The sequence below is a fragment of the Labrus bergylta genome, chromosome 17 (assembly GCF_963930695.1).
Source record: "Labrus bergylta chromosome 17, fLabBer1.1, whole genome shotgun sequence".
Classification (NCBI taxonomy): Eukaryota; Metazoa; Chordata; class Actinopteri; order Labriformes; family Labridae; genus Labrus; species Labrus bergylta.
In genome coordinates this window covers 4158245-4185850 of record NC_089211.1, presented here as the reverse complement: position 1 = coordinate 4185850, position 27606 = coordinate 4158245, and the positions used below count along the sequence as shown (strand labels likewise).

The following is a 27606-nucleotide window of genomic DNA, read 5'->3' as shown; positions in this document are numbered from 1 at the left end:
TGTGTGTGTGTGTGTGTGTGTGTGTGTGTGTGTGTGTGTGTTCTGTGAGATGCCTGTGTGCCTAACCTGTCTGTGCTCTGGTCCATCAGTCTTTGTCTGTTTGCTGTTCTTTGTTGTGGCCTGTAAAGTGGTTTATCAGGGTTCTGTAGCTAAAACACTGTTATGTTCAAATACAGTTTTCCTCATTACTTATGGCTTTAATCTTTTAAAAAAAGTGTATGATTTGAATGTTTAAATGGGCGGTGGGGGGGTTACTCTTGGAGTTTCTTTGTTTCTTTAGTCACCAGTTACAGAGAGCATTGCTTTGAAAATCAAGTCATGTCACTTATTTTTACCCCATAATTTGCAGCTTGGGAATGTGAATATTTTATGCTTTCTGTCACACAGATGATTTAAAAAAAAATGTTTTAGTCAGACAAAACTATTCATTTTAGGCCAACATCTTAAAATGAGGGAATACATAGTTTTTTTTATTTTTACATTTTATTTCTCGTACAGTGAATTGAAATGCATGCACTTTCATTTTGCATGAGTTTTGTAAAGTATAGATATAGCTATACCATTTTCCCTGTCCATAACCAATTCAGATACCTGGACTAAAAAAAAAAAACATAGTGTTGGGGGTGGAGAACACTGATTAATCTGAAACCAGTCTCTCTCTTTTTTTTTGCCAGGCTTAGTTTTCATTGTGTCTGATTGGTGCATTGACAGTTTTGTCCCATTTTAAGAAGCATTGATAGGGCCTGACAGATATATTTTTTGGGGCCGATACGGATATAGATATTGGGGAGGAAAAAAAATCAGATACCGATATGTTTGCCGATATCTTTCTCAGCCGATTAATCTATCGAGCTCTAGGTAGTAGTGTTGGTTTCACAAAAACTCTAATGTCAAATTCAGCCCAACACTACTGATGTTATCGAGCAACAAGGGAAGCAGCAGTATTTGTATTTGATGGCCTAATAGGGGAGGTGTCGGGTCATTCTTGGCAGCATTTTTATATTCTTTGTGTTCAAAGATCCCGTTTAATGGATCACTGAACTTCCTGGCAAACAATGTATCTTCATAGTGACCTAATGTTGAAATAATGGTTGTGACTCAGAAATCAAAGTAAAGCTGTCCAAACACCATATGGATTAAGGCTGGAGACAACGTTAAAGAAGTAATGACATTACATTCAGCATTTAAACTTGTGTTGATGAGGATTCATATTATTTACAGATCATTGTGCTGAAATCCACAATGAGCCATCTTTCTTTCATTCAGAAATCTGTTTGTTATGACTATACCCTGAAAACAGAGTTCCTGAAATACATATGGTTGTTTACATTGGCACTTGAAGAATAAATCTTGTTTCTGGGATCTGCATGTGTTTGAAATAGAAACAATGTAAAGGCCGTGCTCTTGGTAATGCAGGAGAAGCAAAGCTGGTTTAAATTTACATTTTCATGTCCATGCAGTATGCCTGTATCAAATCTGGTTCTCTTTACAGTGCACAGTAGTGTATCTGCAGAGCAGTGCATAGTAAAGCCCAGCAGACCAGACCATGCCGTGCCATGCCAGCCCCACCAGGCAGAGCTTCTCCATCACGATGGCATTGAGATGCCTTTGTGATGATGTAAACCACAAAGTGTTCTCCTGCTGTTTTGTGTTACACATTAATGTTTGCAGAAACAAGCTGCACCAGATCTGTCTTAATAGTCACTGAAATCCCGTCAGCTTGCTGCGTCTCTTTCTCATTATCTCTCTTCTGTTCATCTGTTTCTGCTTCCAGTTTATTTTGTTGTGTCTGAATGTGTCTCCATGAGCTCTCTGTCTGTCTCTTCATGTATACTTGTCTCTGTCTGCTCAACTGTTAAAATTACTTTGTGTCTTTCTCTGTGCTCCATAGCAATGACTGACAATAACCCAATCAAACATCCCTTTTTTATGTTGACCTACGTTACTGTACTTTAAAAGTTTAAAAACGACAATGTTGTAAAGTATATTTCTGTACGCCCATCTAAACTTAGCTAACCAGCTGCAGGTTTCCCTTACATGTATGTATGGGGAATATTAACTACCTCTAACTATTTAAGTAACCACCAGCCTTTTACTATCACGAGTTGAAAACTATTTCATGACTTTGGATGGTGTTTAAAAGATTTTGCACTCTGTCAAAAGTACACTTTGTTATGACATCTGGTAGACTTGAGGTTAATAAATTAATCACAGACGTGAAGATATTAACAGTAAAACTCAAGTCAAGTCTTATCTGCACGTTATTATATAGGGGATGGTGAACAAGGAGAACAGTCTGCAGCCTGTTTCTAATTAAATACACACACCAGAGCTGTGGAGGTACAGCCACCCCGTCTCTGGCTCTCTTCACAATCTGCATGTTTAAAAGAACAAAAATAACATTAACAAGATCTAGTTTTCCTTCGTTAAGGTCTGCTGCTGTCGTCTTTGAAGCGGAACATTTCTGACCGTGGGGCCACGTGTTGGGGTTTCCTGACTTTGATGCATGTCCTGTCTGGGGCCAGCAGCTCCCATGACAGGTGCTCTCTTTAGAGACAAGGTACTCCACCAGTTAGTCTACCGCTCCTCCAATGGGCTCTAAGATGTTACACACTCCTGGAGGTCAGGGACCTTAGAGTTTTGAACTTGAGAATATGTTGATGGCTTTGAACCCTTCTAATCATCATGCTCTGCATTTGCAGAATTACTTACCTTTGTTAGATTTTAGTGCCTATGTTATGTGTGCACAAATGTGGATTTTGTTGCATATTAGGAATGCATGTGTGTCGGGGAGGGGGGCATGTCAGAGCTTGTGTTTTTTGTTTCTTTACTCAACATCAGTACGAGAGCAAATCTACTTTGTCTGAGGGCTTTCAGTTTTATAAATAGAAGTAACACTGTACTCGTCAGCGATGGATGGGGAGAGAGAGTGAGAGGCAAACATACACACACACGCACACACAGGCAGGCGTAGACATACGTCTGTGGTCGTTGTATTCCTGTTCTATGTCCTATCACAGCCAAGTGTTTCCACTGGGGTCTCTGGAGAGGCCTCCTTCATAAAACTTGTCAAACAAAGGCTTTTTAATGGCCAGGTCAGACAAAAACAAAGAGGCGGAAAAAACCATCCATTATTTTCACACTTCTTCATGACTCTGTCAATCCACCAGGGTCCATGCAGTATTTATGTAGTCTGGCAGGAGTTACTTAGTATAACTAGACCCAAGGTAGAACTTTCATGTGTAAAGAAAGTTTAAGTGTAGTCGATCGGTGTAATCAATACAAACAACTCCTTTTTACTGAACATATCAGAATCATTAAGGTCTGTAGTTTAAGGACCGCTTGCATTTAACTTTCTTTTTTTGCACCTTTTTCCCCTCACTTTTTCTTTTCTTGGCTGGAGGCATCAGCAGGGGTCAGTGGTCAGGGTCATCCAGATGTGTTGAAGAGACAATTGTAAGGGGCATTTAAGTCCGTGATCATCTCATCCCATATAAGTCGGGGCGATAGTTGTTTCTAAAAAAAAATATTTTAGATGTCATCGATGAATTCTGGATGACTCATCCTCTTCCTGTCAGGAGAGCTTGAGAATAGCAAATTGTGCACTGGAGTTCTAAAAAAGGCTGATCTTTTTTTATCTGTCAGAGCTTCTATGAGTCGGTGTGAATGTTTTGTTCCTGTCCTGTTATTAGCCAAAAACAACACGTTCTCATGCCAGCTCACCTCACATTAAGTCCTTGATCTCTTGATACTCATTTTTTCTGCCTTCCTGTAACTGTTGATATGTTAAACACACGGTTGCTAAACACAGACAACATTTTCTATTTTTCCAATCATTAATAGGGAAGGAAGATGCTACATGTGCTGACAGATCCAAACGTACAGACTCAAGAATTCTCTGCTGTATTCAGCCAAAGAACTCAGACGAGTACTGTCAATAGTCAAAAGGCCATGCAAAGTGTTGTAATACTGTTTACTTAACAGTCATGTAAATATTATTGAGAGAGAAAACACCATTATGTAAGCACTTATTTTGTGTTTAGACTCTGTAGTTAAGTGAGTTATTTTTTAAAGGTCAACTCAATCAGTTTGCTGTCTCATAAAACACTTAAATTAAAGAGCTCTGAGCATGAACAGAGCTTTAAGCTGTGTGTCATCTTCTTGCAATGCATTGCAGAAAGATTACATACTGAAGCAGGAACATGTCAGAGCAGCATCAGAGGGGAAACGGTGGGAAACAGAGCTTTTGTTTTCAGATGGTTTAATGAAGACTTGTATAAAATCAATCCGTTCAGTCCATCTGGTGCGATAAAGTCTTGATCCATAACTTTGTTTCTTTTGAGTTACATGATGCATCAAAGTCTGTGTTAAACGGCTCACAAAATGTTGAGCAAACAATTTGTTTAATTGAAACACAAGGACCAGAAGGAATGCTTTGTGTTAGTGTTACAAAAGGCATAGAGCATGCTTTGATTTCTCAATGAACATTTCTGCTCACTGTCAGACTTTTATTTTTTACACAACAATTCATTTAGCAGTTATGTTTCATCTTCTTAAAGAGTTGGTTTAATTGTTTCCAAAAGAATAAATAAAGTGATTCCAGATAGGCCAGGCAATCCTCACATTATAGGACTCGAGGAAGACGGGATGCTCAGATTAAAGGACGAGAAGAGATTGTGTGTTTGGGAGGAAAAAGACAGAAATGGAGAAAAGAAGATAGAAGAGTTCTTCCCTAAGTCTTTTCTCTCTCTCTCTCTCTCTCACCTAGAGGCATAGAACAATTTTCTTTAAGTGAGAAGCCACAGCATGCATCAAACTCGTAATTTTTCTCTTCAAAACTATAATTTAGTGCAGAGTATCTATGCACTGAAGATAAATCAGCAGTGTAACTGCAAGGTGATGGTTGACTCTGCTACATCAGCAACCTGCAGTTTCTCTCCTTTGTGTTTCTTTCCAGTAATAAACCACTCCACAAGAACCAAAATCCTTCCACTCCAGGTTTCGCTATGAAGTGCATCAAGGATTATGTTTTCAGTGCAGACAGCGGGGCTCTCTGGAAGCTATTATGTGGCAGGGAGATGTGCTGGGAAGTTGTTTAGAATTAAAACGAGATCATTGATTTCCCCCACACATCTGCCCTGCAGTTCATAAAGCGGCAGCGCCCACAGAGGTTCTGTTTGCCCTGAATCAACCTCCCTCTGCTCTCGTTTATTTTTATTGCAGTTTATGCTAGACCACCTCCCCCTTTGTTCCTTAAAGACATGAAGTAATGCTTCCTGTGGCAAGGAGCTGCTCAGCAATTCTCAACTTTCATGCAGAGGAGGTTTTTCTTTGCATCAAACCCAGTTGAGTAAATCAAACCAACCTCAGACAATCCTTGGTTAATTTTCACCCTCAAATGGTCTTTCTACTGTGGTTGTTTTGCTGAATCGGGGCACTGCAGCTTTCCCCTCATTTTATTCTTCTCTAGAGGCTTTTGGTTTTTCCCTAGGTCTAGTTATGTGCACGCTCCCTTCCACCCAAATCCATCCATGTGTGAAGTGGTGGGGATTCCCTCACATCATCCCTGGTTCCTTTTGTTCTGCTTCCATAATCTGAAGCAGTTATTCTCTGTAGCAGGTTTTTAGTTGCCCATGGTGTTGTGGTTGGTATGTTGTGCCAGCAGCTTGCTGCGATCACATGTTCACTGTCACCCTCAATTTAGTTAAGTAATAGGACTGCTGGCAAACCGTTTGGATGATGATGTTATCATGTGCTATAACATTGAATGTATGCATTGGTTTAGTCAAATAATTAATTCACCATGGACTGTACATCTTCCCTTGTTTTACTTTTTTCCAGCATTCACAGAGGCCACCCTGAGGGCGAGTGGGCTGGGCCACAGTCTTCTAAAGTATATGTCACATTAGATGTATTGTTTGTTCAGATGTATGGTTGGTACTTGTGGAAGGGTGTGTACCCAGTAGGTGTGTGGGTGTGTCTGCAAGGAGAGGTCTCCCTGTGGGTACAATGTGCACAGAGGTAAAGTGCAGACAGACCTGAGGTGTCTCCTGCAGTCATGCTGCACCGTGTTGGATGCTACTTGCTGCTGGGATGCCTGTTGCTGGATTTAGACAGATTGCACGTGCAAGGTCAAAGGCGACGGAAAGCAAAGGTACTGCCTGCTCTAACCCTGTTCTCATCTGTCTTTACTTCTTTTTGTACCTTGTTGCTGTAGGTTGTGAAATGCTCTTCAGACCACTGTATTACATACGATTGATAAATGCCTCCTGGGGTTTAACTGGGAGGAGGGGATTTTTTTCTTCTAGAATGGATGTTGTTATGATTTTAGACAAAACACTTCTTGCATTTGTGGCCCCTAAGGGTTTGATTTTGCTCTTGAGCTGAAGTACTTGGACAAATAATTTTCTGACAATGTCAGACATTTGCAGGTGCAAGCTTCTCAAATGTAAAGAGTTACTGTTTGTCTTTGTCATTAAAGAGTCTTTGGGTTTTGGACTGTATGTAGGACAAAAGAAGACAAGATAGTTGTGAGCATTTCACATTTTGATTTGATGTTTTAAAGACTTTTGGATGAATTGATTTATCATGAAAATATTGATATATGCCCCTGGGAACGGGTGCATATTTCTCCATAATTCACGTGAAGCCAGAGGTTAGCTACCAGACAGGACTGCCTTTTCTGTGCCGCATTTCCGTTGCAGTTGTGAACTCCACACAAAACAATTGTCTTGAGATATACTTGCAACTAACATGAATTAAGTTTGATGAAATAACTTCATGATGCAGATTTGTAAAAAGTGAAAAGTCTAGCTTTGTCAGCCCGGTCCATAACAGGATCATTCATTAAACAAGTTTTGAAATAGTTGAATTAAGGTCTGATCGATAATTTCTGATGCATTTCAGATAGTCAGTGAATCTAAACGCTGATTGGCTTTTGCGACACATCAAGCAGACGTGTGGCTCATGTTGAAATATTTGAACTGTAATTGATTGTTAGCTACACTTTTATGTAGATATATTTTTATAGAGATAAATAAATCATTTTCAGAATTACATTAATGGGAGCTGGTATACCATTAACATTCTGCTTGCTTTTTGCTGTACGGACAGTAAACGTAAAGTAGAACAATACATCTATCATTATGGAAACTCTCCAACTGATTGTATTGTCTCTGGGTCTACGTAGTGTGTCCATTTAATGCTTGTATAGGAATGTAGGCCTTTTACTCAAGTTGGAGCTTAGCTAGAGGTTGCAGATCAAATGTATTGTTTAAATATCAAGGTCTTTTGTTTTCTGTTTTATCCTAGGACCACCACTGGTGATTTGTTGGGTACTTTGATCCCAACCATAAGAGGGCACATGGGTGGTCCTTGTGGGAATTCAATCTCAGATCATGAAGGTGTTAATGCTGTCCAAAACCTGCTGAGCTCAGACAAACAAAGACTGTCAATAAGAAGTCACATGCTCACTCTTCTGCACATGACATTATGCTCAAAGTACACATAACCACATATAAATACATCCATAGTATAACATGCATGCTTGTTGTGATTTAGCACTTTGAGACTGGACCTTGTGACCTTAGACCGTACAAATGTTTGGGGATTCAAAGGCAGAATCACAACCTACTAGCATTTGCCTCCTCATCTTCTCACACTTCTGCTGCTGATTTTGTTGCACTGGTTTGCACAATTTTCGTGGCATTCTTTGTTAATTTGTTAAGCAATACTTTTCTAGTTTTTTTTTTTCGCACTCTTCAGTTTTTGGTAATTCAAAAACTGTCATATGTGTCTGTCCTTACTCCTGAAACATCAGATCACTGTCATCATGCATGTTTCCAGGCGAAATTGCCTTCTGCTATTTGCAAGACTGAGCCAGTCGGAGAGCGTCTGCATACCTGTGTCTCGGCTAGATTTACGGACCTTGCCATTTGATTAGCCCTTTGTAGGAGCAAGTGTTCATTGTCTGTGTGTGTGTGCATGTGTGTGGTGATGAAAGTGCTCTAGCCTGCAGCGCTGAGTGTCAGGCTGAAAGGCCTCCATAGATTTAACAGAGGATCAGTCAGCTGCACATGGAGACAGACTTCTGCTGATGGAAGGACACAGTGGTTTGTTAAAACCATTAATGTAGCCCACTTATGCCATGTCAAAAGCTACCCCAAGTCTAACCTATTTACTGTTCAAAATATATATATATATATATATATATATATATATATACATTTTTGCAAAATTTTGCAAAAAAAAGGTTGAGTGGCTCTCCATTTTCTTTCTGTATTGGTAGAACACACACTAGCCGGGCCGTAGCTCCGGTTAAAGGCTACTGCCAGATTTCCCTATGACCCTCATGTAAACAAGCTCAGTAAGAGCTGTACATTTTTGCAGTGTTTACATCTAAAAAATGGAAATAACTTTAAATGAAGGCTGTGTCAGCTTTGACTGGTAAACTATCACTTGACCGTAGAAATGCATGACCAGCACAAGCATGTGGACGACAACCTGCAAGGAGGACCAAAGGCTCGAAGTGTTGGCAGTGCTTGCACTTCTAATCAATCTAATTTGACATTTGTTTATCCACAGTCTGTGTGATCCCATGATTAGCCATGTTAAATCAAGTGTTCTAAATTTGACTGTTTTGAGTGTTTTCTTAACTTTAGACTAGTTGACCAAAAATAATTTAAATCTGCGTTAACCGACTCTAAAATAACTCATCAGGAACATCTCTAGTAGAAATTGCTCTACTTTACTAATGGATAACTGATGTTTGGTCCCCTTTATGCAGTCATGTGTATAAATTACAACCCAGTTACATATTTGTTTAAAAATATCTTGTGAAATTGAACTGGAGTCTAAAGTGGACAGATTTTCATTTAAAATGGCAAGCTTATCAAATTTATCCAAACATGGTACCCGCAGCACCACACTGACTCACAAATCTGTCAACTGCATTACCACACCATGATACTGAGGCAATAATAAAGTAATGTGACAGTGTGATGGATCAGGAAGTTTCAAGTCCTGGCAAGTCAGACCAGTGTCTGTCTTAAAGGCTGAAAAGCTCATATAAAAAAGTAAAGAAGAAATGCTTATATGGCAATTATACAGTATGTGTAATGCAGACGCTTATTCAGTACATTCTGTCATATTTGTAAAAAAAACAGCTTTTAATTTGGTGAACTTATGTTGACAATTCAGTTGTGCCGACTGAAATCTAAGAAGCAATAGTCGGACAGATATTTTTAAATCCCTCACATCGTCATGATAAATGTTTGGGGCTTAATCAGGCCAAAATTATAGCACCCATGATCATACATGTAGAAAAAGAAAGAAGAAACATGGCAAAACTAAAAAAAGAAAATCCACAAGATTAAGGTATCAGGCTACAGTGAATACCACTTTGCACCGATGATGTGAATGTTGTCTCATGTTTAGGGTCATCAGAGGTGATGGATCAGGTAGAGGTCAGGGCTCGGTGCAAACCACTCAAGATCTTTCACACCAAACTCCAGCAACCATCTTTTATCAGCCTGACTATGTGAGGCCAGTTCAAAGGAAGGTTGTAGAAGGCTTTAATAAGAAAAAAAAGTCCAACAGCTGTTGCAACAAACTTGGGAGATGCACACTGCTGATCTGTCCTAAACTTCATTGTGTCCTTTAAGCATTATGATTTCTCTGCACTGAAATCAAACTACCAAACAATTATGAGCAGCCATAATAATAATGATGTCTGCTTCTGAAGGCTGAACCCTCAGTGGTAAAAGGTTACGTACTTGAGCTTAAGGATTAGAATTTAGCCACTGCCGCCAGTGTATGCATAATAGTCAATGGGGTGAATGGCATTTTGTGTAAAGAGCTTAAGGGAGTTAAAAGACTATATTGGAAATATATAACTACAATCCATTTACGATTGGCCATTATAAAATCAGTTTTAGGGTCCTGAGGGTTTAGGTGCTGATACTGCAAATACTTGTGATCGTGCAAAGTTTCATTTCAAGTAGAAGAGAAATCAAGAGTTCTCATCTTGCAGGAGCATTAAGAGCAATTAAAAATTATGTGAAACTGTTCTGTCAATTCTTCAGCCAGAAGCCATGAACACTGAGAGAAAGTAACACTTGATACCCTGGCTGTCGTTTTCACCTATAGAGTGGGCCAAAACCTTACTCACTCATGTTGTGCTTGTGATCAGACAGTGTGGTGTTAAGATACAAAGGCTAGAACACACACATTGAATAAGCATGGTGTCCATGCTTGCTACAGCCTGCTATCTGAGAGTGTAAACATTGTCTTGGCATGTGATATAAAGCTTTAAATAGGTATTAACTGGGATGATTAAAGATTAGTTTGACAGGCTAATTACTGAGATGTATGAAGTGCAGTGTCTGCTCTGGTGTCAAATCTATCAGCTTGATGACCTAAAGGAGTCTTCTGAGTTTCATACCACTGCTACAAAGATATCAGCTTTTGGGCCTGGATTACAATATTCTAGTGGTGAAACGGATCTCGCTTGAACAAAGAGAGTTCTGTAGATTACAGCAAACTTGTTAATACGACCTCCCTGAGGAGATAAGACTCGCAGATTCCCTCAATTCTTTTAAATCCCTTCTTAAAACATACTTTTACAGACTTGCTTTTATGTGATGTCGTCTTCTTAATGTCTTTTCTTACTGGTTTTACTATTTTTATCTTCTTTTACTTCTTACTGTCCTTTTATTTATGGTCTTATTTTGTATTTATGCTCATATCTTAATCTCCTCTTGTGTTTTAACTTGGTAATTTCTTATCTTACTTACTTTGTCTATTTATGTTTCATATTTATATTTACTTTTTATTTTTTTTAATATTATAGGTTTTTTTTATCCGTTAACCACTTGTTTCTATTTCTTTTACTGCTCTTACCTTCTTATTGCTGTTCTCTTTTTATTTGCTTTTATCTCTTTTAGTTTCTTACATCTTTTTAAATCTTTGGTCCTCTTGGTCTCAGCTCGTGTTGTTGAGTTCTTGTTTTGCCTGGGTTCTTATAATGGTTCTTATGATGGTTCTTATAATGGTTCTTATGATGGTTCTTATAATGGTTCTTATAATGGTTCTTATAATGGTTCTTATGATGGTTCTTATAATGGTTCTTATGATGGTTCTTATAATGGTTCTTATAATGGTTCTTATAATGGTTCTTATAATGGTTCTTATGATGGTTCTTATAATGGTTCTTATAATGGTTCTTATAATGGTTCTTGTGATGGTTCTTATAATGGTTCTTATGATGGTTCTTATAATGGTTCTTATAATGGTTCTTATAATGGTTCTTATGATGGTTCTTATAATGGTTCTTATAATGGTTCTTATAATGGTTCTTGTGATGGTTCTTATAATGGTTCTTATGATGGTTCTTATAATGGTTCTTATGATGGTTCTTATAATGGTTCTTATAATGGTTCTTATGATGGTTCTTATAATGGTTCTTATAATGGTTCTTATGATGGTTCTTATAATGGTTCTCGTGATGGTTCTTATGATGGTTCTTATGATGGTTCTTATAATGGTTCTTATGATGGTTCTTATAATGGTTCTTGTGATGGTTCTTGTGATGGTTCTTATGATGGTTCTTATGATGGTTCTTATGATGGTTCTTATGATGGTTCTTGTGATGGTTCTTATGATGGTTCTTATGATGGTTCTTATAATGGTTCTTATGATGGTTCTTGTGACGGTTCTTATGATGGTTCTTATAACGGTTCTTATGATGGTTCTTATGATGGTTCTTGTGTTACCTGGGTTCTTATGATGGTTCTTATGATGGTTCTTGTGTTACCTGGGTTCTTATAACGGTTCTTATGATGGTTCTTATGATGGTTCTTGTGTTACCTGGGTTCTTATGATGGTTCTTATGATGGTTCTTGTGTTACCTGGGTTCTTATAACGGTTCTTATGATGGTTTTTATGATGGTTCTTGTGTTACCTGGGTTCTTATAACGGTTCTTATGATGGTTCTTATGATGGTTCTTGTGATGGTCGGGGTTTTATATGTCTGTTGTGTATCGTGCACTTTGGGTTCTTTTCTGTTGAACTGTATTGAATAATTTTTAGTATTTTGCATTTGTTATGTTCTTACTGTTGTTAATGTTCTTCTGTGTTTGCTTTAGTTTGTTCTTGTTTTTGCTGTTTGTCAAAGCACTTTGTAAACCTGTGTTTTTAAAAGGTGCTATATAAATAAAGTTATTATTATTATTATTATTATTATTATTATTATTATTATTAATAGACTAGTTAATAGACATATACCTACATATAATCTGCTTTTGCAAACTTCCTCCTGTCTCTTCAAACCGACTAACCTTTGCTAATATGCCTGCAGGCCTACATTAAGGATCTGTGCTGGGACTTCAATCTTGTTCCTTCTGGAGCTTGTCATAGTCATATTCTGCTGTACAGATGAACTTAGAGGGATGATGATGACCAGGGGAGATCTAGTGTCAATTCATCCACAGTTGCTAGCTGTGTGGACTGGGTTAAGAGAGAGAGAAAGGGGGCAGAGGCAGTAAATTGGAGAGTGCATTTTGTAATACTTTGTATACCTAATGGTTACCTGGTATAAAAAAAGTTTGGTTTTTCTAAGTATAAAATAGTTTGGTCCGGCAGTATGAATCATCTGCTCAGGATGAGAGGCAAAAGTTTGAACTTCAAAATTTGATATACAATTGGGAAATTGTTAAGGGAGAAAGACTGGACTATTCATTTGGTATGCAGTGCCATAGTTCACACTCCAAAAGCTCTATCCTGATTCCTGAGAAAATATTTCTGAGCATGCAGACCACTGTTCTCATACCCTCGTGCTCTCCATACTGTAGTTCTCTCAGCTCCACTTTACTACTCTCCATTACAAGCCATTAGGGTAATCAAAGTAAATTTACAGCCCTTTGCTCCCTATCCCTCTCAGCAGGGCCCCTATCCCCGCCCCACTGTTCCCTGAGGCCCAACATATTGATGTGCATTTGTTGTGTTTCTGTCTGCATGTAATACTCCATGACATACAAGGGGAGATGGCTGGGTCACAGAGTTTTGCATGTGCATGTTTCTGTTTCTCCTTTCACCTCTGGGTACAGCAGAACTTTAAACTGCTTTGTTGTTTTCTCTTGAAATACGTGTTTTTAATGTGGCAGAGACTTAATGGGAGTCAATAATAAGTTCATATTGTGGCAACTCTTGTTATTAACCAAAGTGATTTACAGTGAACACAATTATGGTTAGTTTTATGTAAGATGGTTAAATTTTTCTGGGAGTGATTTTGAAATGAAGGGAGGTAGCCTTCTCCAGAGGGGACTCTGGAAATAGAAAAGTGTACACAGGTGTGTAATCAACACATGTCCAAAAAGGTAACACAAATGGAAACATGGTTGTGATACCTCCTCATCTTATGATATTAAATTTAAGGTCAAAGATGAAATGGAGGCTCCAGCAGTGTGAGGAGTTTTAGTTCTAATAATCACATATTTGCTGTGGTTTGGAAACACAATGCAACTCGATGAGAACCAATGAAATGTTAATTAGAGACATCATATCCAAGTGTTTTGGACAGAAATTAAACAAAATATGTTTTAATGAGCAGAAATCAAAAAGGCCAGGGGTAACTGCCTAGAAAAGGGGAAAAAAGGACTCCCAAGGCCAAAGAAATCAAACCATTTGTCAGCTGTGTCAGATGTCATGTCATATGGCGGCTATTAAGAAGATGAGAAGATTTGAGGGAGTGTTTTTATGAGAGTTGTAAGCGAGTGATTTAGTTCTCTATGTAGGAAAAGTTCCATTACAACAATAACTGGTTTACAGTCATTTTTCATTCTTTGACACGTCTTCTCGGTCTGGATGGTATGACACTGCTTTATATATCTGTATTCTGTACAGTGATTTGATTCATTCTAGATATATCTTTGAACTTAAACATTTCTCTGGAGACCAAATGGGTCCCCCAGATTATTTCTGCTACACCCAGGTTCGCCCCCCCCCCCCCCAATATAATGGTAGGGGAAACACTGGAAGTTGATGTGCAGAAATTACAAACTAGAATACGGTAATGTTCAAAATTTATTGTCCTTCAGACAAAGTTGTTGGCAAAATAAGACATCCATATCAAATCTAGGTATGTACATCAAAACAATACACAACCCAGCAAAACATCTGTTAAAACATTGTTCATGAATAATCTCCAGTTCCTGTTTTCTTTCTCCACAGAACGGGTTTCTGCGACGAGGGAGTTCTCGAGGAGACGGAACGGTTCCTTCTGGATCCAATCGAAAAGGCTCAGTAGGTCGAGGGGATGTCTTTGTGGTAGATGAGGACACTGACTTATTGGATCCAATCTTCCAAAATGGAGGACAAATCAACCCTCAGTGGAAACCGTCCAGAAATGGACTTAAGGGAAGCCAGAAGGGGAAGCCTGAACTGTCCTCAAAGGACTTGGAGGAAAATATAACCACAGACAAAAAGACAGACTCCAATGGAAGGACTTCCTCACTGTTCCCTGGAAAACCCTCCGATGAAATTATTGATTTGGATGGTGAAGGGGCCACCAAGAAGCCCTCAGTGGGATTACCTGTACTTCCAAAGATCCCTTCAGGTCCAATTACAAACACCGACTCATTTAATGGGGAGCCTGATGAGAGGTCCAGGTCAGTCTCGCCTACACCTCGTGTAATCATCCCTGGTTCTTCTGCAAAGACAGAATTTGAGGAGGGGAGACCAATTACCAACAAACAAGAAACAGAGAACAAGGGTAAACAGCCAAAAAAGGAGCGCCCTGGCACTGTAACTATAGTGTCCAGAGATGGAGACCTGGTCCTAGGCTCAGATGGCAAAATGTACCAGCTCCAGAGAGGACCACCAGGCCGAATGGGTCCACCAGGGCCAGAAGTGAGTGGTCTTCTTACTGATGTAAATCCCTTGTTTTATAGTTTATATTGTATCAGTTTTTGGACATTGCTTAAGGCGGGACTGAGGTTTGTTTCAAACTGACTCATCTTTTCATTTTATGTTTCCTATCAGAGAAATCTGATGTTGGATAAGATAAAAAAAAAGTTAGATCAAGCCTTATGAATGAAAAAACCAATGTTAATGCTTTACAGCTTACAAGAGCTGTTCTCCATCAGCTACCATCTGAGTTTGATCAGGGAACATTACACTGCTCAAACATATGTTGATCCACATGTCTTTGATGCTGAGATCCAAGCTCCAAGGGAACCTCATGGTTAAGGAGTCTCAACAGTTTGTCATAGCGTCACTTAATTTGAGAATCTTACTCTCTGGTTGACGAGTTGTCTTTGATGCCTGGAAATAAGAGCATCTAATACTATCCAGTCAGAAGGTTTACCTGGTGGGAAAGATGGGCCAACACAGGGACCTCAAGACGGACAGAATCCGAACCAGACTGCACATCTGGTGGCGTCTGGGTCAGCCTCTGGAGTCAAGCCACCATAAAATCCACAGGATCACTCAGCACGATTAGTGTGATTGAAGACGTCTGTAGGAAACATGAAGGAGGATGTCCTGTTGGCTTAGAATTTTCTTTTCATGCACCAAATTTCAGGTCTTTCTTGCATTGCCTGCAGCTTCAAACCTATACTTTAGCAAAAAGTATGAATTTTGTGGAAATGCAAGGTAATCTAACCATGACATGGCCCCAAAAAATCCACCTCTCAGATGGGTTGGCAGGTGCATTGAAACAATATATCAAGATGTCTGGAGTGTCGTGCATTTCTTCACCTCTGCCAATCTTTTTAAAACAATATTTGTGTATCAGGGCACATTTTTTTCATTGGTACGGGTTGTTTGGTGTTTTAACTGAGTTCCCTCATATTATAGAAATTCAGTTGAAGAATCGATTTTAAGCTGTAAAGTATTTTGTTTTTGGTGCCAAACCTTTTAATAAGTGTAATATTAATAACCAACAGGGTACCCCATGTACAGCCAGCCTATGTTCTCAGGTGCCGGGACAGTTGTGGAAACATACAATGAAAAAATGGCAAACAGAAAATGACTTTACTGTCACTTTATTGTGAGTGAACAAGCTGTAGCTTCCTTGGTGGACTTGAGGAAGCTACAGGCAAAACACGTTGTTCCCTCACAATAAAGTGACAGTTAAGTAATTTTTCAGTGTACTGCTGTTTATTTATTTTTTCTTTAAATTAGTGTTTTGCAGACAGTCAAAAGGCCACACACTCTGAAGTTGTATTTTAAAATTGTTTGACAAAACTGTATTAAAGTCTGGGCATTGTTGATGCATTGCACTATTACTTAAGAGTATTTATATCTTTTAGTGTTTCAGTCTTTTGAGCAGTTTTATTGAGGGTTGTTACTTTTTTCACAGGGTTGCTCAGGTGATCCTGGCCTTCCTGGGTTTAAAGGTGATAAGGTGAGAGAAACTTGTTTATGACTTTACAGCCTATGATGATGTGTTAACTTTGTCCACTTGACTCTGGATTTTAGTGCACCTGTGATTTTTGCATGTCCAGCACTGGGGCCATATCTTGTTTCATAGCTCAGTATCACCTTTGACATTTTAATACCCACTGCTATAAACTCATTTCATTCCTCCATTAAGTCCACATGAAGATTATTAATGCCACAACTCAACACTTAAATGAGCTAAATGAGAAAACGAGGCTGTGGCATACAAAGACTAATTGATTAGTCTTGCATTAAAGTAGCATTTCCTAATTGATTAGTCTTGCATTAAAGTAGCATTTACTAATTGATTAGTCTTGCATTAAAGTAGCATTTCCTTGACATCTCATAGGGTAAGATGGGCCATGAAGGGAGTCCAGGAAAAAGGGGGGAACCAGGACCTCCTGGCCCAGCAGGTTTACCAACCTTCTACCTGTGGAAAAACACAGCAGAGGAATGGGCTGCCTTTCAGGTAAGACAAGCTGAGTTCTTATTGCAGCAGCCCTACTAGTCATATTAGGAGAATGTACCTCTTGATGGCAATGTTTGACTTTCATCTGGTTGTTCAGCCAACCACTATAGTTATATATAAAGTATTTGAAATTTTCCCAAGAAATGGTATCACACTAAGCTAGAATTAACTGGTGAGAAGTCACTGGTGTATCTTTTCTATTGCAGAGTTCTAAAGGTCAAAAGACAACTTTTGACCCTAAAGGGGACTAACTGTATCAACATGTCTGTGGTTTTTGAGCAACACAAGGCTAAACACATCCCGGGATAATCTCACTACAGAATCAGAGTGATGAAATCCACATTTCATCCAAATCATACTAAGCTAGCGCATTTGCTCGAAGTCTCTTAAACATCTTTCACTTGGTGTCTATAGACAAGATAGCGTTTCTTTGCTCTTCTCTTCTTAAGCCTTTGTGCAATTCATCATCAGTTACCTTAAAGATATCAAATGTCCCCAAAGGCTGAACTATCCTACCCTCTGTTAGTCGGATCCCCAGACTATCTGTAAAACCTCTGACCCTGCAGTTAGCATGCGTGCAAGCTGATGCTCTGTTTAATATCTCTGCAGTGGCCACAGCTGTGTGTTGTAGAACACACCCAGCAGTATGTCAGCATGATGGAAACTGCAAGTCTGATCTTGAAATAAGAGGCCCAAAATAAGTCTGTTGATAGTTTGTGAAGGAGATTTGTTACTCTAAGTGCTTTGAACTTTCTGTGGACGTCCTGCAGAGGTCATTCACATTATTCCCTTTTTTCTGAATGGAGTAAGTGATTAGCCGAAGACAGATTTGTTTAGTAAGAGGGTCTGCAAGAAGCTTATGGTATTCATTTTCAGTTATGTGTTCCACAGGGTTTCATCAGGCATACTCTATTTTTCTTTTATGTTCTTTAACTCATACTGTGTCTCTAATCTCCCTGCAGCAAACCAATTTCTATCAGTTACTTCGTTCCGGTTGGCCTGTAAGTATGCTGCAACATTTAATACCCTGTCTTTTTTTGGTGATAAGTTTTTGTCCTGGTTCTTGTTGACCTGATGCTGGTTTCTTTTTTTGTGAGTTTACAGAGTAAAGAAGGCTCTGCAGGACCACCTGGAGAGATGGGTAGACCTGGCATACAGGTTAGACGAACCCAAATACAGATAATGAGGCTAAGTTGATATAACACACAAAATATCTATTTAATGACATCCTCCTGATCTTTTTGTCTCAGGGGCCACCTGGGGAACCTGGGGAGCGAGGACAACCTGGGATGCCAGGAGAGATGGTAAGCATCCAAAACTTCACTTCCTGTTCCACAGATCACATTGTTGTTTTTCTAACTGTCGACCATTTCTTAGGTGTCTTGTCTAGGGTTGCAGGTTTCTGCCTGCAGGAACTTATACAAGGCAATTTTAAAATAACACTGCCAATCATGATAGCCTCAAAGACCTGTCAATAAAGTTGTTATTTAGACTTAATGTCCCAATGATTTTTATTAACCTCTTGAATGATTTAAAATGTGAGCCCTTTATTGACGTTTAATGATGCCTTCAGTTACAAAAAAGTAGGTCACATCTTCATGGCAGCACTATTGAATATTTTGGAAATATCTGGGCATCATTTCATGTTAAATGAAATCTGACATATTTGGATTCATTCTAATCTTTAGATCATTCATCATAATGTTCAAATTAACTTCAAAGGGATTGACTTGTGAACGAGAAAACAATAAGAGTTTATTTTATTTTAAGAACAGACCGAGCTATGGATCCAGTTTCACCAAGTTTAACAACAGAGTGTTAGGTTAAATGAAGTGTAGCAGAGCTGGAAGAGCAGGGTGAGTGTGGTTAAAGGGAGTGGGTGTTTGGAAACCCTCTGCACATGAACCTCCCTATGATGTAATCTTTCTCATTTTGAGAGAATAAGCAATGAAATTATATTTATTGCTAAATTAAGATGTTCCATATTTTTTTCCAAGTTTGATTACACCGAGGAGTACTGGATCCAGTTTTCTCAATTTATTCTGAGTTATTTCACATGTTTCGTATTCTCTCATTGCTTGTGATTTAGTGCAGGATCCCATCAGATTTGAAAACCTTTGACTTTGTTTGTTTGGGTGGACAGCCTTAAATGGTGAAGGTGAATTAAACTGTGTTATATCCATGTCAAAAACCATTTTAAAATACATAAACATGCGTCCTGGAAGTCCGCTGTGCCCATGTGGAAAGTGTGAGCCTGATGACATATATAGTGTGAGGTCTCAGCTGAGTAATGAGTTGGTACTGAGACCAAACAGTGTGGTTTGGATAGTTGGACACACTCAAGTTGCCGGTACACTTTGGTTTGTTTAAACCCTGTGTGGCAGAGAATATAGATCCACTGTTTGTGTATGTTTGTGTTTTAGTCACTTTGTAGCCTGCATGAATGTAAGCATGTTAGGTTTGATGGGTCATAACCAGATATCTTCTTGTTGGTAAGGTTACCTCATCTTCTGTGAGCATAGATATATACATGTCCAATACATACATACATGCACAAGCATACAATAATTTGGCTTAATTTTGTGACGCCTGTGTGGTACACAACATAACAATCATTTCCAACCTGAGGCGCTGGCGCCAACAAGAGTTCACAAGACAAGTCATAGGGTTTGTAAGTTTTATTTTTGGATTTTTATGATTCAATATGTGATTGAAATGATTACAGTTTGCAAGCTTGTCATAACAATGCTCTAAGTAGCAGACGAAGCCTAGTGACCTCACAGTGAAGCTTATGTTGAAGTGCTTTGAACCTGTAATTATTTAGATGTCCAGCAGGAAGCAACTCCACTCTTTGCAAACAGAAGTTAGATGTCCAAGGGGCTGACACGGCATCTAACTTGAGTTATTTCCTCAGTAATCATTTTTCAAATGATTGTATTGTCTCTACTGACACGTTTAACGCGGGATGTTCATATTGTAAATAACTGTCCCATTTAGAGTAAAATAGATACAAAAGTGGTTCAGGCTTTCTGGGATGGCTTCCTCTTGTTTACATGTTGCTATTACAAAATCTTTCATCTCTGATAGAGAAGTAGCTGTGTACGTCCACCCTCTCATCTGAATGACTATGGTCCCTTCTGGCTTCAAAAAGCAAGTTTGCCAAAATGCTGCACTTGAAGTATTCAAATTATAGTCTACAGCAAATGGGTGATGCACCCTACTGTGAGTGGCCGCAGTCAAACAATGTTGGTTTAAGGAGCTGAAAACCACTGTTGTAGACAATGCGCCACTTAATTCAAACCCCATGCTATCTGAACACATTTGAAACAAATTGAAAGAAAAGGCCCAGTGAGCAAGGCACAGAATCCCCGACTGTTCCAGTGAAGCTTTTTCTGCATTATAATTATACAGGCAGCTTCCAGGTGTGTGTCCATTAGTCCAGGCATCACAAATCAATCTGATAATTACTTATCTTTCAGTTTAATTGCAAACATGTTCAAATTAAAATAAAGGAAACATGCTTATCATGCCCACTCTGGCATGTGTTTCCCCATAAGGATGATTCTCTTGCAGCTTAAGATATAACACTGGATGGCAGGCACAGGTGGTTTAGCCATTCTCTAGATACATAGATACATGTTCTCCACCTGTCTGCAGAAAGAGTTATTGCAGCCACAGTCTTTTTGGCACATCGTTGATATTCAGGTGATGACCCATCTGTGTGATGAATGGCTCTGGTGAGTGAAGGAGAGGGTCAGTGTCTTCATGGTGCAAACGTCTAATGTAAAGTAAAATTCTTCTACAGTGTGTAGCTCACCGTGTCTGTAGATTAATGTCAGTTTTGTCAACATGATCTTTAAGTGATCTATAAAGATGTCAGAACTGTTCACCAAGCCTGATAAAGAAACAGCCAGCATCAACAGGAGGAATACTTTATTTTGTCTGGTAGGGTGAGATGGGTCAACGGGGCCCTCCTGGACGAGCCGGGGCCCCAGGGAGAGACGGGGAGAATGGAGAAGATGGAGAGCCCGGGTCATCTGGTGCTCCTGGATCACAGGTGGGAAAACTCTGTATAGTAATCACTTTAACGGCACACGAATAATGCATGTGCATTATAGTTTATATATAATGAGGTTCTTATTGTTTCTCCATCCCATGTGTGTTTGACATCAGGGCCCCTGGGGATACAGGGGGGAGCGAGGCACCAAAGGGGAAAAAGGGGATGAGGTGAGTAATGACATTCAAGATTTACTGTTTGTTAAACTGTGTGCAATGTGAGCTCATTTTTATATTTTACCACCTAAATATTCATTAAGCTCCTAGTTTTCAAATCTGTCTCTGTAGCTAAATGTTTTTTTCATTTTCCTTTTTTGTTTTGTCAAGTGTAGAGCAGGTAGTTTGTGGATAGATTTACATTTTTTTAGGTGAAACCAGCTGCTGTGAATTTAATCTTTATCACATTAAATGGTTTGTTCTTTACGTATTCAGGGTCTTGTTGGCCTTAAGGGTCCGAGAGGGGAAGTTGGTGAACCTGGTGAAAAGGTACTCATTAATGCTATTCATCAACCATACTGAATATAAAAAATATAATTTTTTCTTGCAAAATGCTGATTCATGCATCACTGCTACACAACATGAAGAGCTTTTATTAGCTTTTTTATGAGGTATGAAAAAAGCAGACCGACCATGTTGCCTTTACTGTATACTGCGGAGATTGCTGCATAACTTTTTTATGATGTTCCGTTTTATAGGGCTCAACTGGTTTACCTGGCCTACCTGGTCATGTCGGACCCCCAGTAAGTCTCATACCCTTCTTGTTTTGGTTCATAAGCCAGGAGCATTTCTCTGTCCTCTGTGATCTTATTTATGAAGAACATGTCATATATAATCTGAGGGACAAGTTGCCTGGACACTACAGGATTTGTTTAAAGAATGACTCTTACAGCTGTCCTCATGTGATTCAAATCTTAGTCTTTAATGTGGTGTTAAATCAGAGAAACAAAAAAAAGAAGCAGCCTGTGAGCACTTTTATATTGTTTTAGTCCCGCTTTGAGCAGTCAGGACCTGACTCCTATTGTCTCTTCACTCTATTGTCAGGTCGATTATCACACTAATAAACTGGCATGAAATAAGAATCTCTACCTCAACTCAACACAGGCACAGTGGACTGCAGTCATTGATGAATCCTCTTTTTGTATACAGTGTGCAGAGTCTGTGTGTTATGATGATGTATTGTTGTAAAGTCTGCATTAAAAACCTCAATCTTCTCTGCAGGGGCCTCAGGGGGTGCGCGGTGGCGACGGGCCAGAGGGGCCTATTGGGCCTGATGTGAGTGTTGTGCTGTCAGACTGTAGTTGCTTGTGAAGTTCCTCCTCTAAGCCACTACCACTCATTGTTGTTGGGCTTTTCTCAAATATAATATTTACACATAAAAGATGTTTCTTTTCTTTGGTTATATCGTTCACAGTTTCCTTCTGCCTGACAGCCTGGCTGTATCTTCATGTGGTTATCTTGACATTCAAAGAATTAGATCAAGAAACATCGTCATGAAATTATTATCCCAGAGCAACTATAACAACTGAAATATGTAATAAACATTAAATGTACTCCTTTAATTATACTATGGTCCCACTCCAAACTATTGAGCTTGTTTTTTCTGTGGTTTAGCCACAAGGAAAGTATACAGTATTTATTCAGCTCGCTTTGAAGCCCAAATGAAGAATATTTGAGAAAACAAAATGTATTTATATATCCTCTTTTTACGGCTGTACCAATTGTCTCAGAGATGTGAGTGAGGGAGAGGAATACCCTACTCTACATGGGCTGTGTTTGGCTTTCATACAACCTTCAGTACATTTCAAAGTCTTTGTAATGGATGTGCAATTAATGACAGACTTTTTTGGGGTGACTTTCCACTTTAAAATGTTGCTATAGGTGTTTTTTTGTAGCAGAGGGTGACCATTTATGCTGTTCTGAACTTGTTGTCATCAGGGGGAGAGAGGACTGGATGGTCCTCCAGGTGCACCTGGGCCAGCGGTAAGCAGACCAGCAGTAAAGATGTCTAAATATTAAGTTAGTGCTCGTTATCAGCATGTGTATGATCTCTGTGTGTTTCACAGGGCGCCGCAGGGTTCACAGGAAGAGTTGGCAATCAAGGGGTTAATGGCTCGAGGGTAAGGATTTAGTACAACAAATAGTTAATACAACTCATTCTGATTGGTTACTTGAATTTGTTCTTACATGCATTTGTTAAAAGATATAGACAAACACAAAGATGATGAATGTACATGAAAAGGTGATCTCATTCTCACACTGCATGAAAATGTTTTGTATTTTTAAAATAGATTTTATGTGTGTTTTAGTTTTAAGACATTTTCAAAAAATTAACAAAGTGTTTGAACGTGTGAGCTATAATACATGAAACTATGTTATTTTATTACATTTGTAGAGAAAGCTTTAAACATTTTGGTCTGAGTGTCTCCAGGTAGTCAGCAGGTGAGGTCCCGTGTGTATAAATGGTTTATTGTTCCTTTCAGGGGGACATGGGTCCTGCTGGCAGTGTCGGTCCCAAAGGCCCACAGGTATACATACATTATGTTTGCTTTTATATGCTCCAGTTATTCAACTTCCAGGAAATGTTGTGACACTTTGTTTGGCGTTAAATGTTTGGCTTTCCTTTCCTTGACTAGGGGCCTCCAGGTTTAGAGGGACAGATGGGACCTCCAGGACTCAGAGGATCCCAAGTGAGTATAGTTCAAGGCCATGCTGCTAACGGAGACTGATGACTGGTGCTTCATTCACCTTGCAGCTACTAATATGCAATGGCTCATATTTTGGGACACTGCTTTGGTTTAAGTTAGCCCTCAGGGGCCCCCTACTGGTCTGGGGCCCCAGGCAGTTGCCTTCCTTGCCTGTTGACAAACATTGCCTCTGCTAATATGCACAGGGTTACAGTTGATCTTTGTATCTAACAGGGTCATCTCGGACTGATGGGTGCTGCTGGACGTAAAGGAGATTCTGTAAGTTTTTATTATCAAGTGAACTTTTTTTCCTTTTCCTTTTGTGAGCCAAAAGAGACCTCCATAAAATAAATATAAACTTTGAATTATTTTAAATTAGAGTGTGTAATGTTATTGAAATCTCATATCCAAATATAAGTATATCCTTTCTTGGCCCATGTCAAACTTTTCATACCCAAATGTAAAGACCAAGCGTGAGTTTCTGTACGAGCTTGTCATGGGTCTCGACTGGTGGGTGTCCTGCTTCTGTTTGAAATGAACACTTTCTGTGTGACTTTCATTCTCCTCCACGCCGGGTTTTTCTGTAGTAAATTTTGTACCTGCATCCGATCAATGCAGAAGAATACAGAGTCTTCCAAATAATGAAGAAACAGTTGCTATCTAGAGAGTGTGAGCATTTACTGTTCAGCAACTGATGCACTAAATTAAATGTGTTAATGCGTAATCTAACTTTTATGACATATTCATGTATTTAAACCTGTCTTGTGTATTTGATAACCATTTTTAACTGGTACGTTTCAATTGTGATGAATTGGAATAAAAAAATCATTATTATTAGTTGTACATATTCAAAAGAAAATATTGATAGTATATTAAGGGTATGTCCGTATGCATGACTGATCTAAGAATATTAAGAGGAGTGTAAGTTCTTGAAATCCTCATGTTGGGAAAATACTTAATCAACTATGCATTTCATGCTAGAATCTATCAGTTTGGGAAATGTTTTTTTTCTCATAGCTTATTGAATCGTGTTATAAATCTGTAGTCAGGTTTTAGAATCACTAAGTTTTTTCTGTTTTGCATCGTACAGATTAGTTTTACATTGATGATGTCCTACTTTATTTGTCTGCCTGTAAAAACAACTAGCTGTGTAAAATACTCTAGTCTTATCTAAGAACAGAGAAAACAGAGAATATAATATCTAATCCTTCTGTGATGTTTCTTTTTTTCAGGGGCCTGTGGGGCCCCCTGGGGCTCGTGGGGATCCCGGCTTTGAGGGACCCATGGTGAGTGGCATTCAAACATGTTCTTCAGGGATTCACATCATCACATTACAGTCAAACACATTTTATGGACAGTTTGGGGTTTGATATAGTGTTAAGCAGCTGTCATGGTTGGATTCAGTCCCCCTCCTCAGCAGGGTTTGGTGAATGATCCTTTTGTCACCACAGCAGCTTTTCCTCTCATAAACTGAAGATTTTGTCTCGTTGATCTCAGATGCACTCCAACAGTGTCACAGTGCCATCTACTGGCTGTAGTATCTCAGTGGACCATGACATGATTGGATTTATTCCAGTTAAAATCAGGTAGTCTCATTGAGGTCTTTTTTTTAAGAGAGACCTTTGCACAAAGATAAAAACATTTACATGTTTAATCATTGAGAGACACTGATCATTATAACTGTTGCTATGATATGCTCATTTATCTGAAGTATGACTTCAATGTTAGAAAGATGGGAGACTGTGACTTCAGATTCTTTGAGATCTTTTTCCATTTGTCTGCAGCAAACTATTTTAACCTCCTTCTTTCAAACTGATGATGTTAAAATGAGCAAGGACCCGATATTTTAATTTATCATGTGTTGAGATATAAACAAAATAATATGCAACAGTTCTTCACAATGTTTCACTTTCTGTGTATTCACAATGTAGTCAAACTAATTCAACTTTTTTGATTTCTGATATTAAATTAGCTTCCAGCTCTGTGAAATGTGATGATTTTCCTGTTAACACTTCTAATAATTCGTTTCTAAAAATGCTGATTGGTCCTTTACTTCATCAGCCTTGGTCACTCATTTCTGATTTTTTTTACAGGGTGTCGCTGGGAGTCAGGGTCCTATGGGTTTTCCTGGGATAACGGTGGGTGCTTGTGGTAGAATTCAAAACACATTTACTGCAAAACCAAATTGTGTAAAATCCCATTGACCATTTAACTCTTTACAGGGTAACAGGGGGCCAGACGGGAGCAAGGGGGATCCAGGACCTAAAGGCGACAAAGTAGGAGCAAACTAATTTCCTGTGTTATAGCCTTATATTGCCAACAAGACGAGGAGCATAATCATGTTTGTCAAAATGTTTAACGACATGTAATACTCTAACGTCTGTGTGATTTACAAAGATCTCTTCCATTCAGACAAAATATTTGTTTCTGTTTTTATCTCAGGGTATTCAAGGACCGGCAGGTATTAGGGGACCTCAGGGAGAGAGGGGTACCTCTGGCTTCCTGGGTTTCCCGGGCGCCAAGGGCCAACCTGGCTCCACAGGCACTGAGGTACAGTTAAAGTCTTATGTCATCCAACTGACTGATTTACACAAGTAACTATAAAAGCAGACTTGTTTTGGATCAAATAGCAAATGTTTAGCTTTTTGTAGGACGTTGATTTACACTGGCAATAAGAAAAACAAGCTTGATTTCAATATTTTAATTCAACAATGTAGTAAAGTATTAGCAGCATCACACTGTATTAAATGCTCTTTTAACCAGAAACAGACGTGTGGTGAAGGTGGAAAAGGGGATAAGCTTGGTTGACTTTTATATTTCTTCATTCAGGGCACAAATGGAGATACGGGCCTTCAGGGGAAACAGGGCAGCCGTGGGTTAAAGGTCAGTGATGATTAATGTGTCTGAACACAAAGAAAGGTCAGATGACTTCATATGTTGATCCAAACTTCACATTTCACTAAGAAACATGAGAGCGTCCAGAAGGCTTCTGAATGCACATTTAACAATCCAATATATCAAAAAGCAACAGAGCGCTTTTTCTGAAGCCTGCAAGTCAGAGCGAGCATGGCTCTATAAACATCAGGGTTTTAATCTCAATTCAGGCCTCAGCCTAAACCTCAAATAGCTGATCAAGAATAATTGCAAACTTAAATTATGTGATTTTGTCTTTCAGACATACAGTCATATCTTGTATTTGTACGCAATCCTCAATCCCCTACTGGGACAAAAATGATTGCTTTTTTTGGCTCCTCCTGTTTAGGATGCAATTTGCGTTTGTGAGAGGGACAAACAAACTATTGACCGACTTTGCATAACTATCAGCAACAGTGTAAACAGTGTACGTGGCTTACATAGCTAAGCATTACCTATTTGCAGATCTGTATCTGTTACTACTGTATCTGTTACTACCCTTCAACTTACCGCCTTACTGCAGTCCCTAAACAGTCTGATAGAGGCATCGTCTGGACAGTCCACAGAGTATCAGAGTCCATATGAAGTGTAAAGCTGAATTCAAATGTCCAGATTCATTCAATCTTGTTGTGCCAAGTCCAAAAGAGGCAAAAGCGGACTTTGTGCAGACATCCATAGAGCTTAACAGACTTCACTGACTTAATCTCTCACAAATCAGGCTACAAAGACACATGATATTTAATTTCTCTAATTACAAACTAAAAAAACACAAGCAGTTCAACAGGAATGTGTAGAACAGTTACAATAACTTTATTCAATGACAATATGACAAGATCTGAGAAACACATTAGACATTTTCTGACTCTCAGAAATAAGTGGGAACTAGGTCAAAGGTCAAAAATGTTCAGAGTACAGATACGTAAAAAAATAATCAACCTCCTCCCATGACTACATGACATAGCATTGCTGCTTTCAGATTTAAACATAATTTATACATTTTAGGATTTAATGTACACAAATGACAAAGTATAGCGTGTACTTGATGAT

The 27606-nt window shown here is 38.9% G+C and overlaps 1 protein-coding gene across 2 annotated transcripts in view; it reads left to right on the top strand.

Annotated features, from left to right (window-relative positions):
* The window catches only part of si:ch211-196i2.1 (collagen alpha-1(II) chain), a 93063-nt gene that overhangs the window by 33173 nt on the left and 32284 nt on the right, over positions 1-27606 (top strand). Inside the window, exons 1-22 of one of the 2 annotated variants that reach the window (XM_065965762.1) lie at positions 6001-6154; positions 14227-14904; positions 16358-16402; positions 16787-16906; positions 17869-17907; positions 18011-18064; positions 18157-18210; positions 20856-20963; positions 21080-21133; positions 21395-21448; positions 21658-21702; positions 22181-22234; positions 22898-22942; positions 23026-23079; positions 23443-23487; positions 23596-23649; positions 23881-23925; positions 24879-24932; positions 25740-25784; positions 25869-25922; positions 26089-26196; positions 26476-26529. In XM_065965762.1, coding sequence (XP_065821834.1) covers positions 6059-6154; positions 14227-14904; positions 16358-16402; positions 16787-16906; positions 17869-17907; positions 18011-18064; positions 18157-18210; positions 20856-20963; positions 21080-21133; positions 21395-21448; positions 21658-21702; positions 22181-22234; positions 22898-22942; positions 23026-23079; positions 23443-23487; positions 23596-23649; positions 23881-23925; positions 24879-24932; positions 25740-25784; positions 25869-25922; positions 26089-26196; positions 26476-26529 — 1959 coding nt within the window. In that variant the 5' untranslated portion in view covers positions 6001-6058. Of the gene's footprint in view, positions 1-6000; positions 6155-14226; positions 14905-16357; positions 16403-16786; positions 16907-17868; positions 17908-18010; positions 18065-18156; positions 18211-20855; positions 20964-21079; positions 21134-21394; positions 21449-21657; positions 21703-22180; positions 22235-22897; positions 22943-23025; positions 23080-23442; positions 23488-23595; positions 23650-23880; positions 23926-24878; positions 24933-25739; positions 25785-25868; positions 25923-26088; positions 26197-26475; positions 26530-27606 lie in introns of those variants that run through there. The other variant, XM_029277767.2, reaches the window with a different exon arrangement.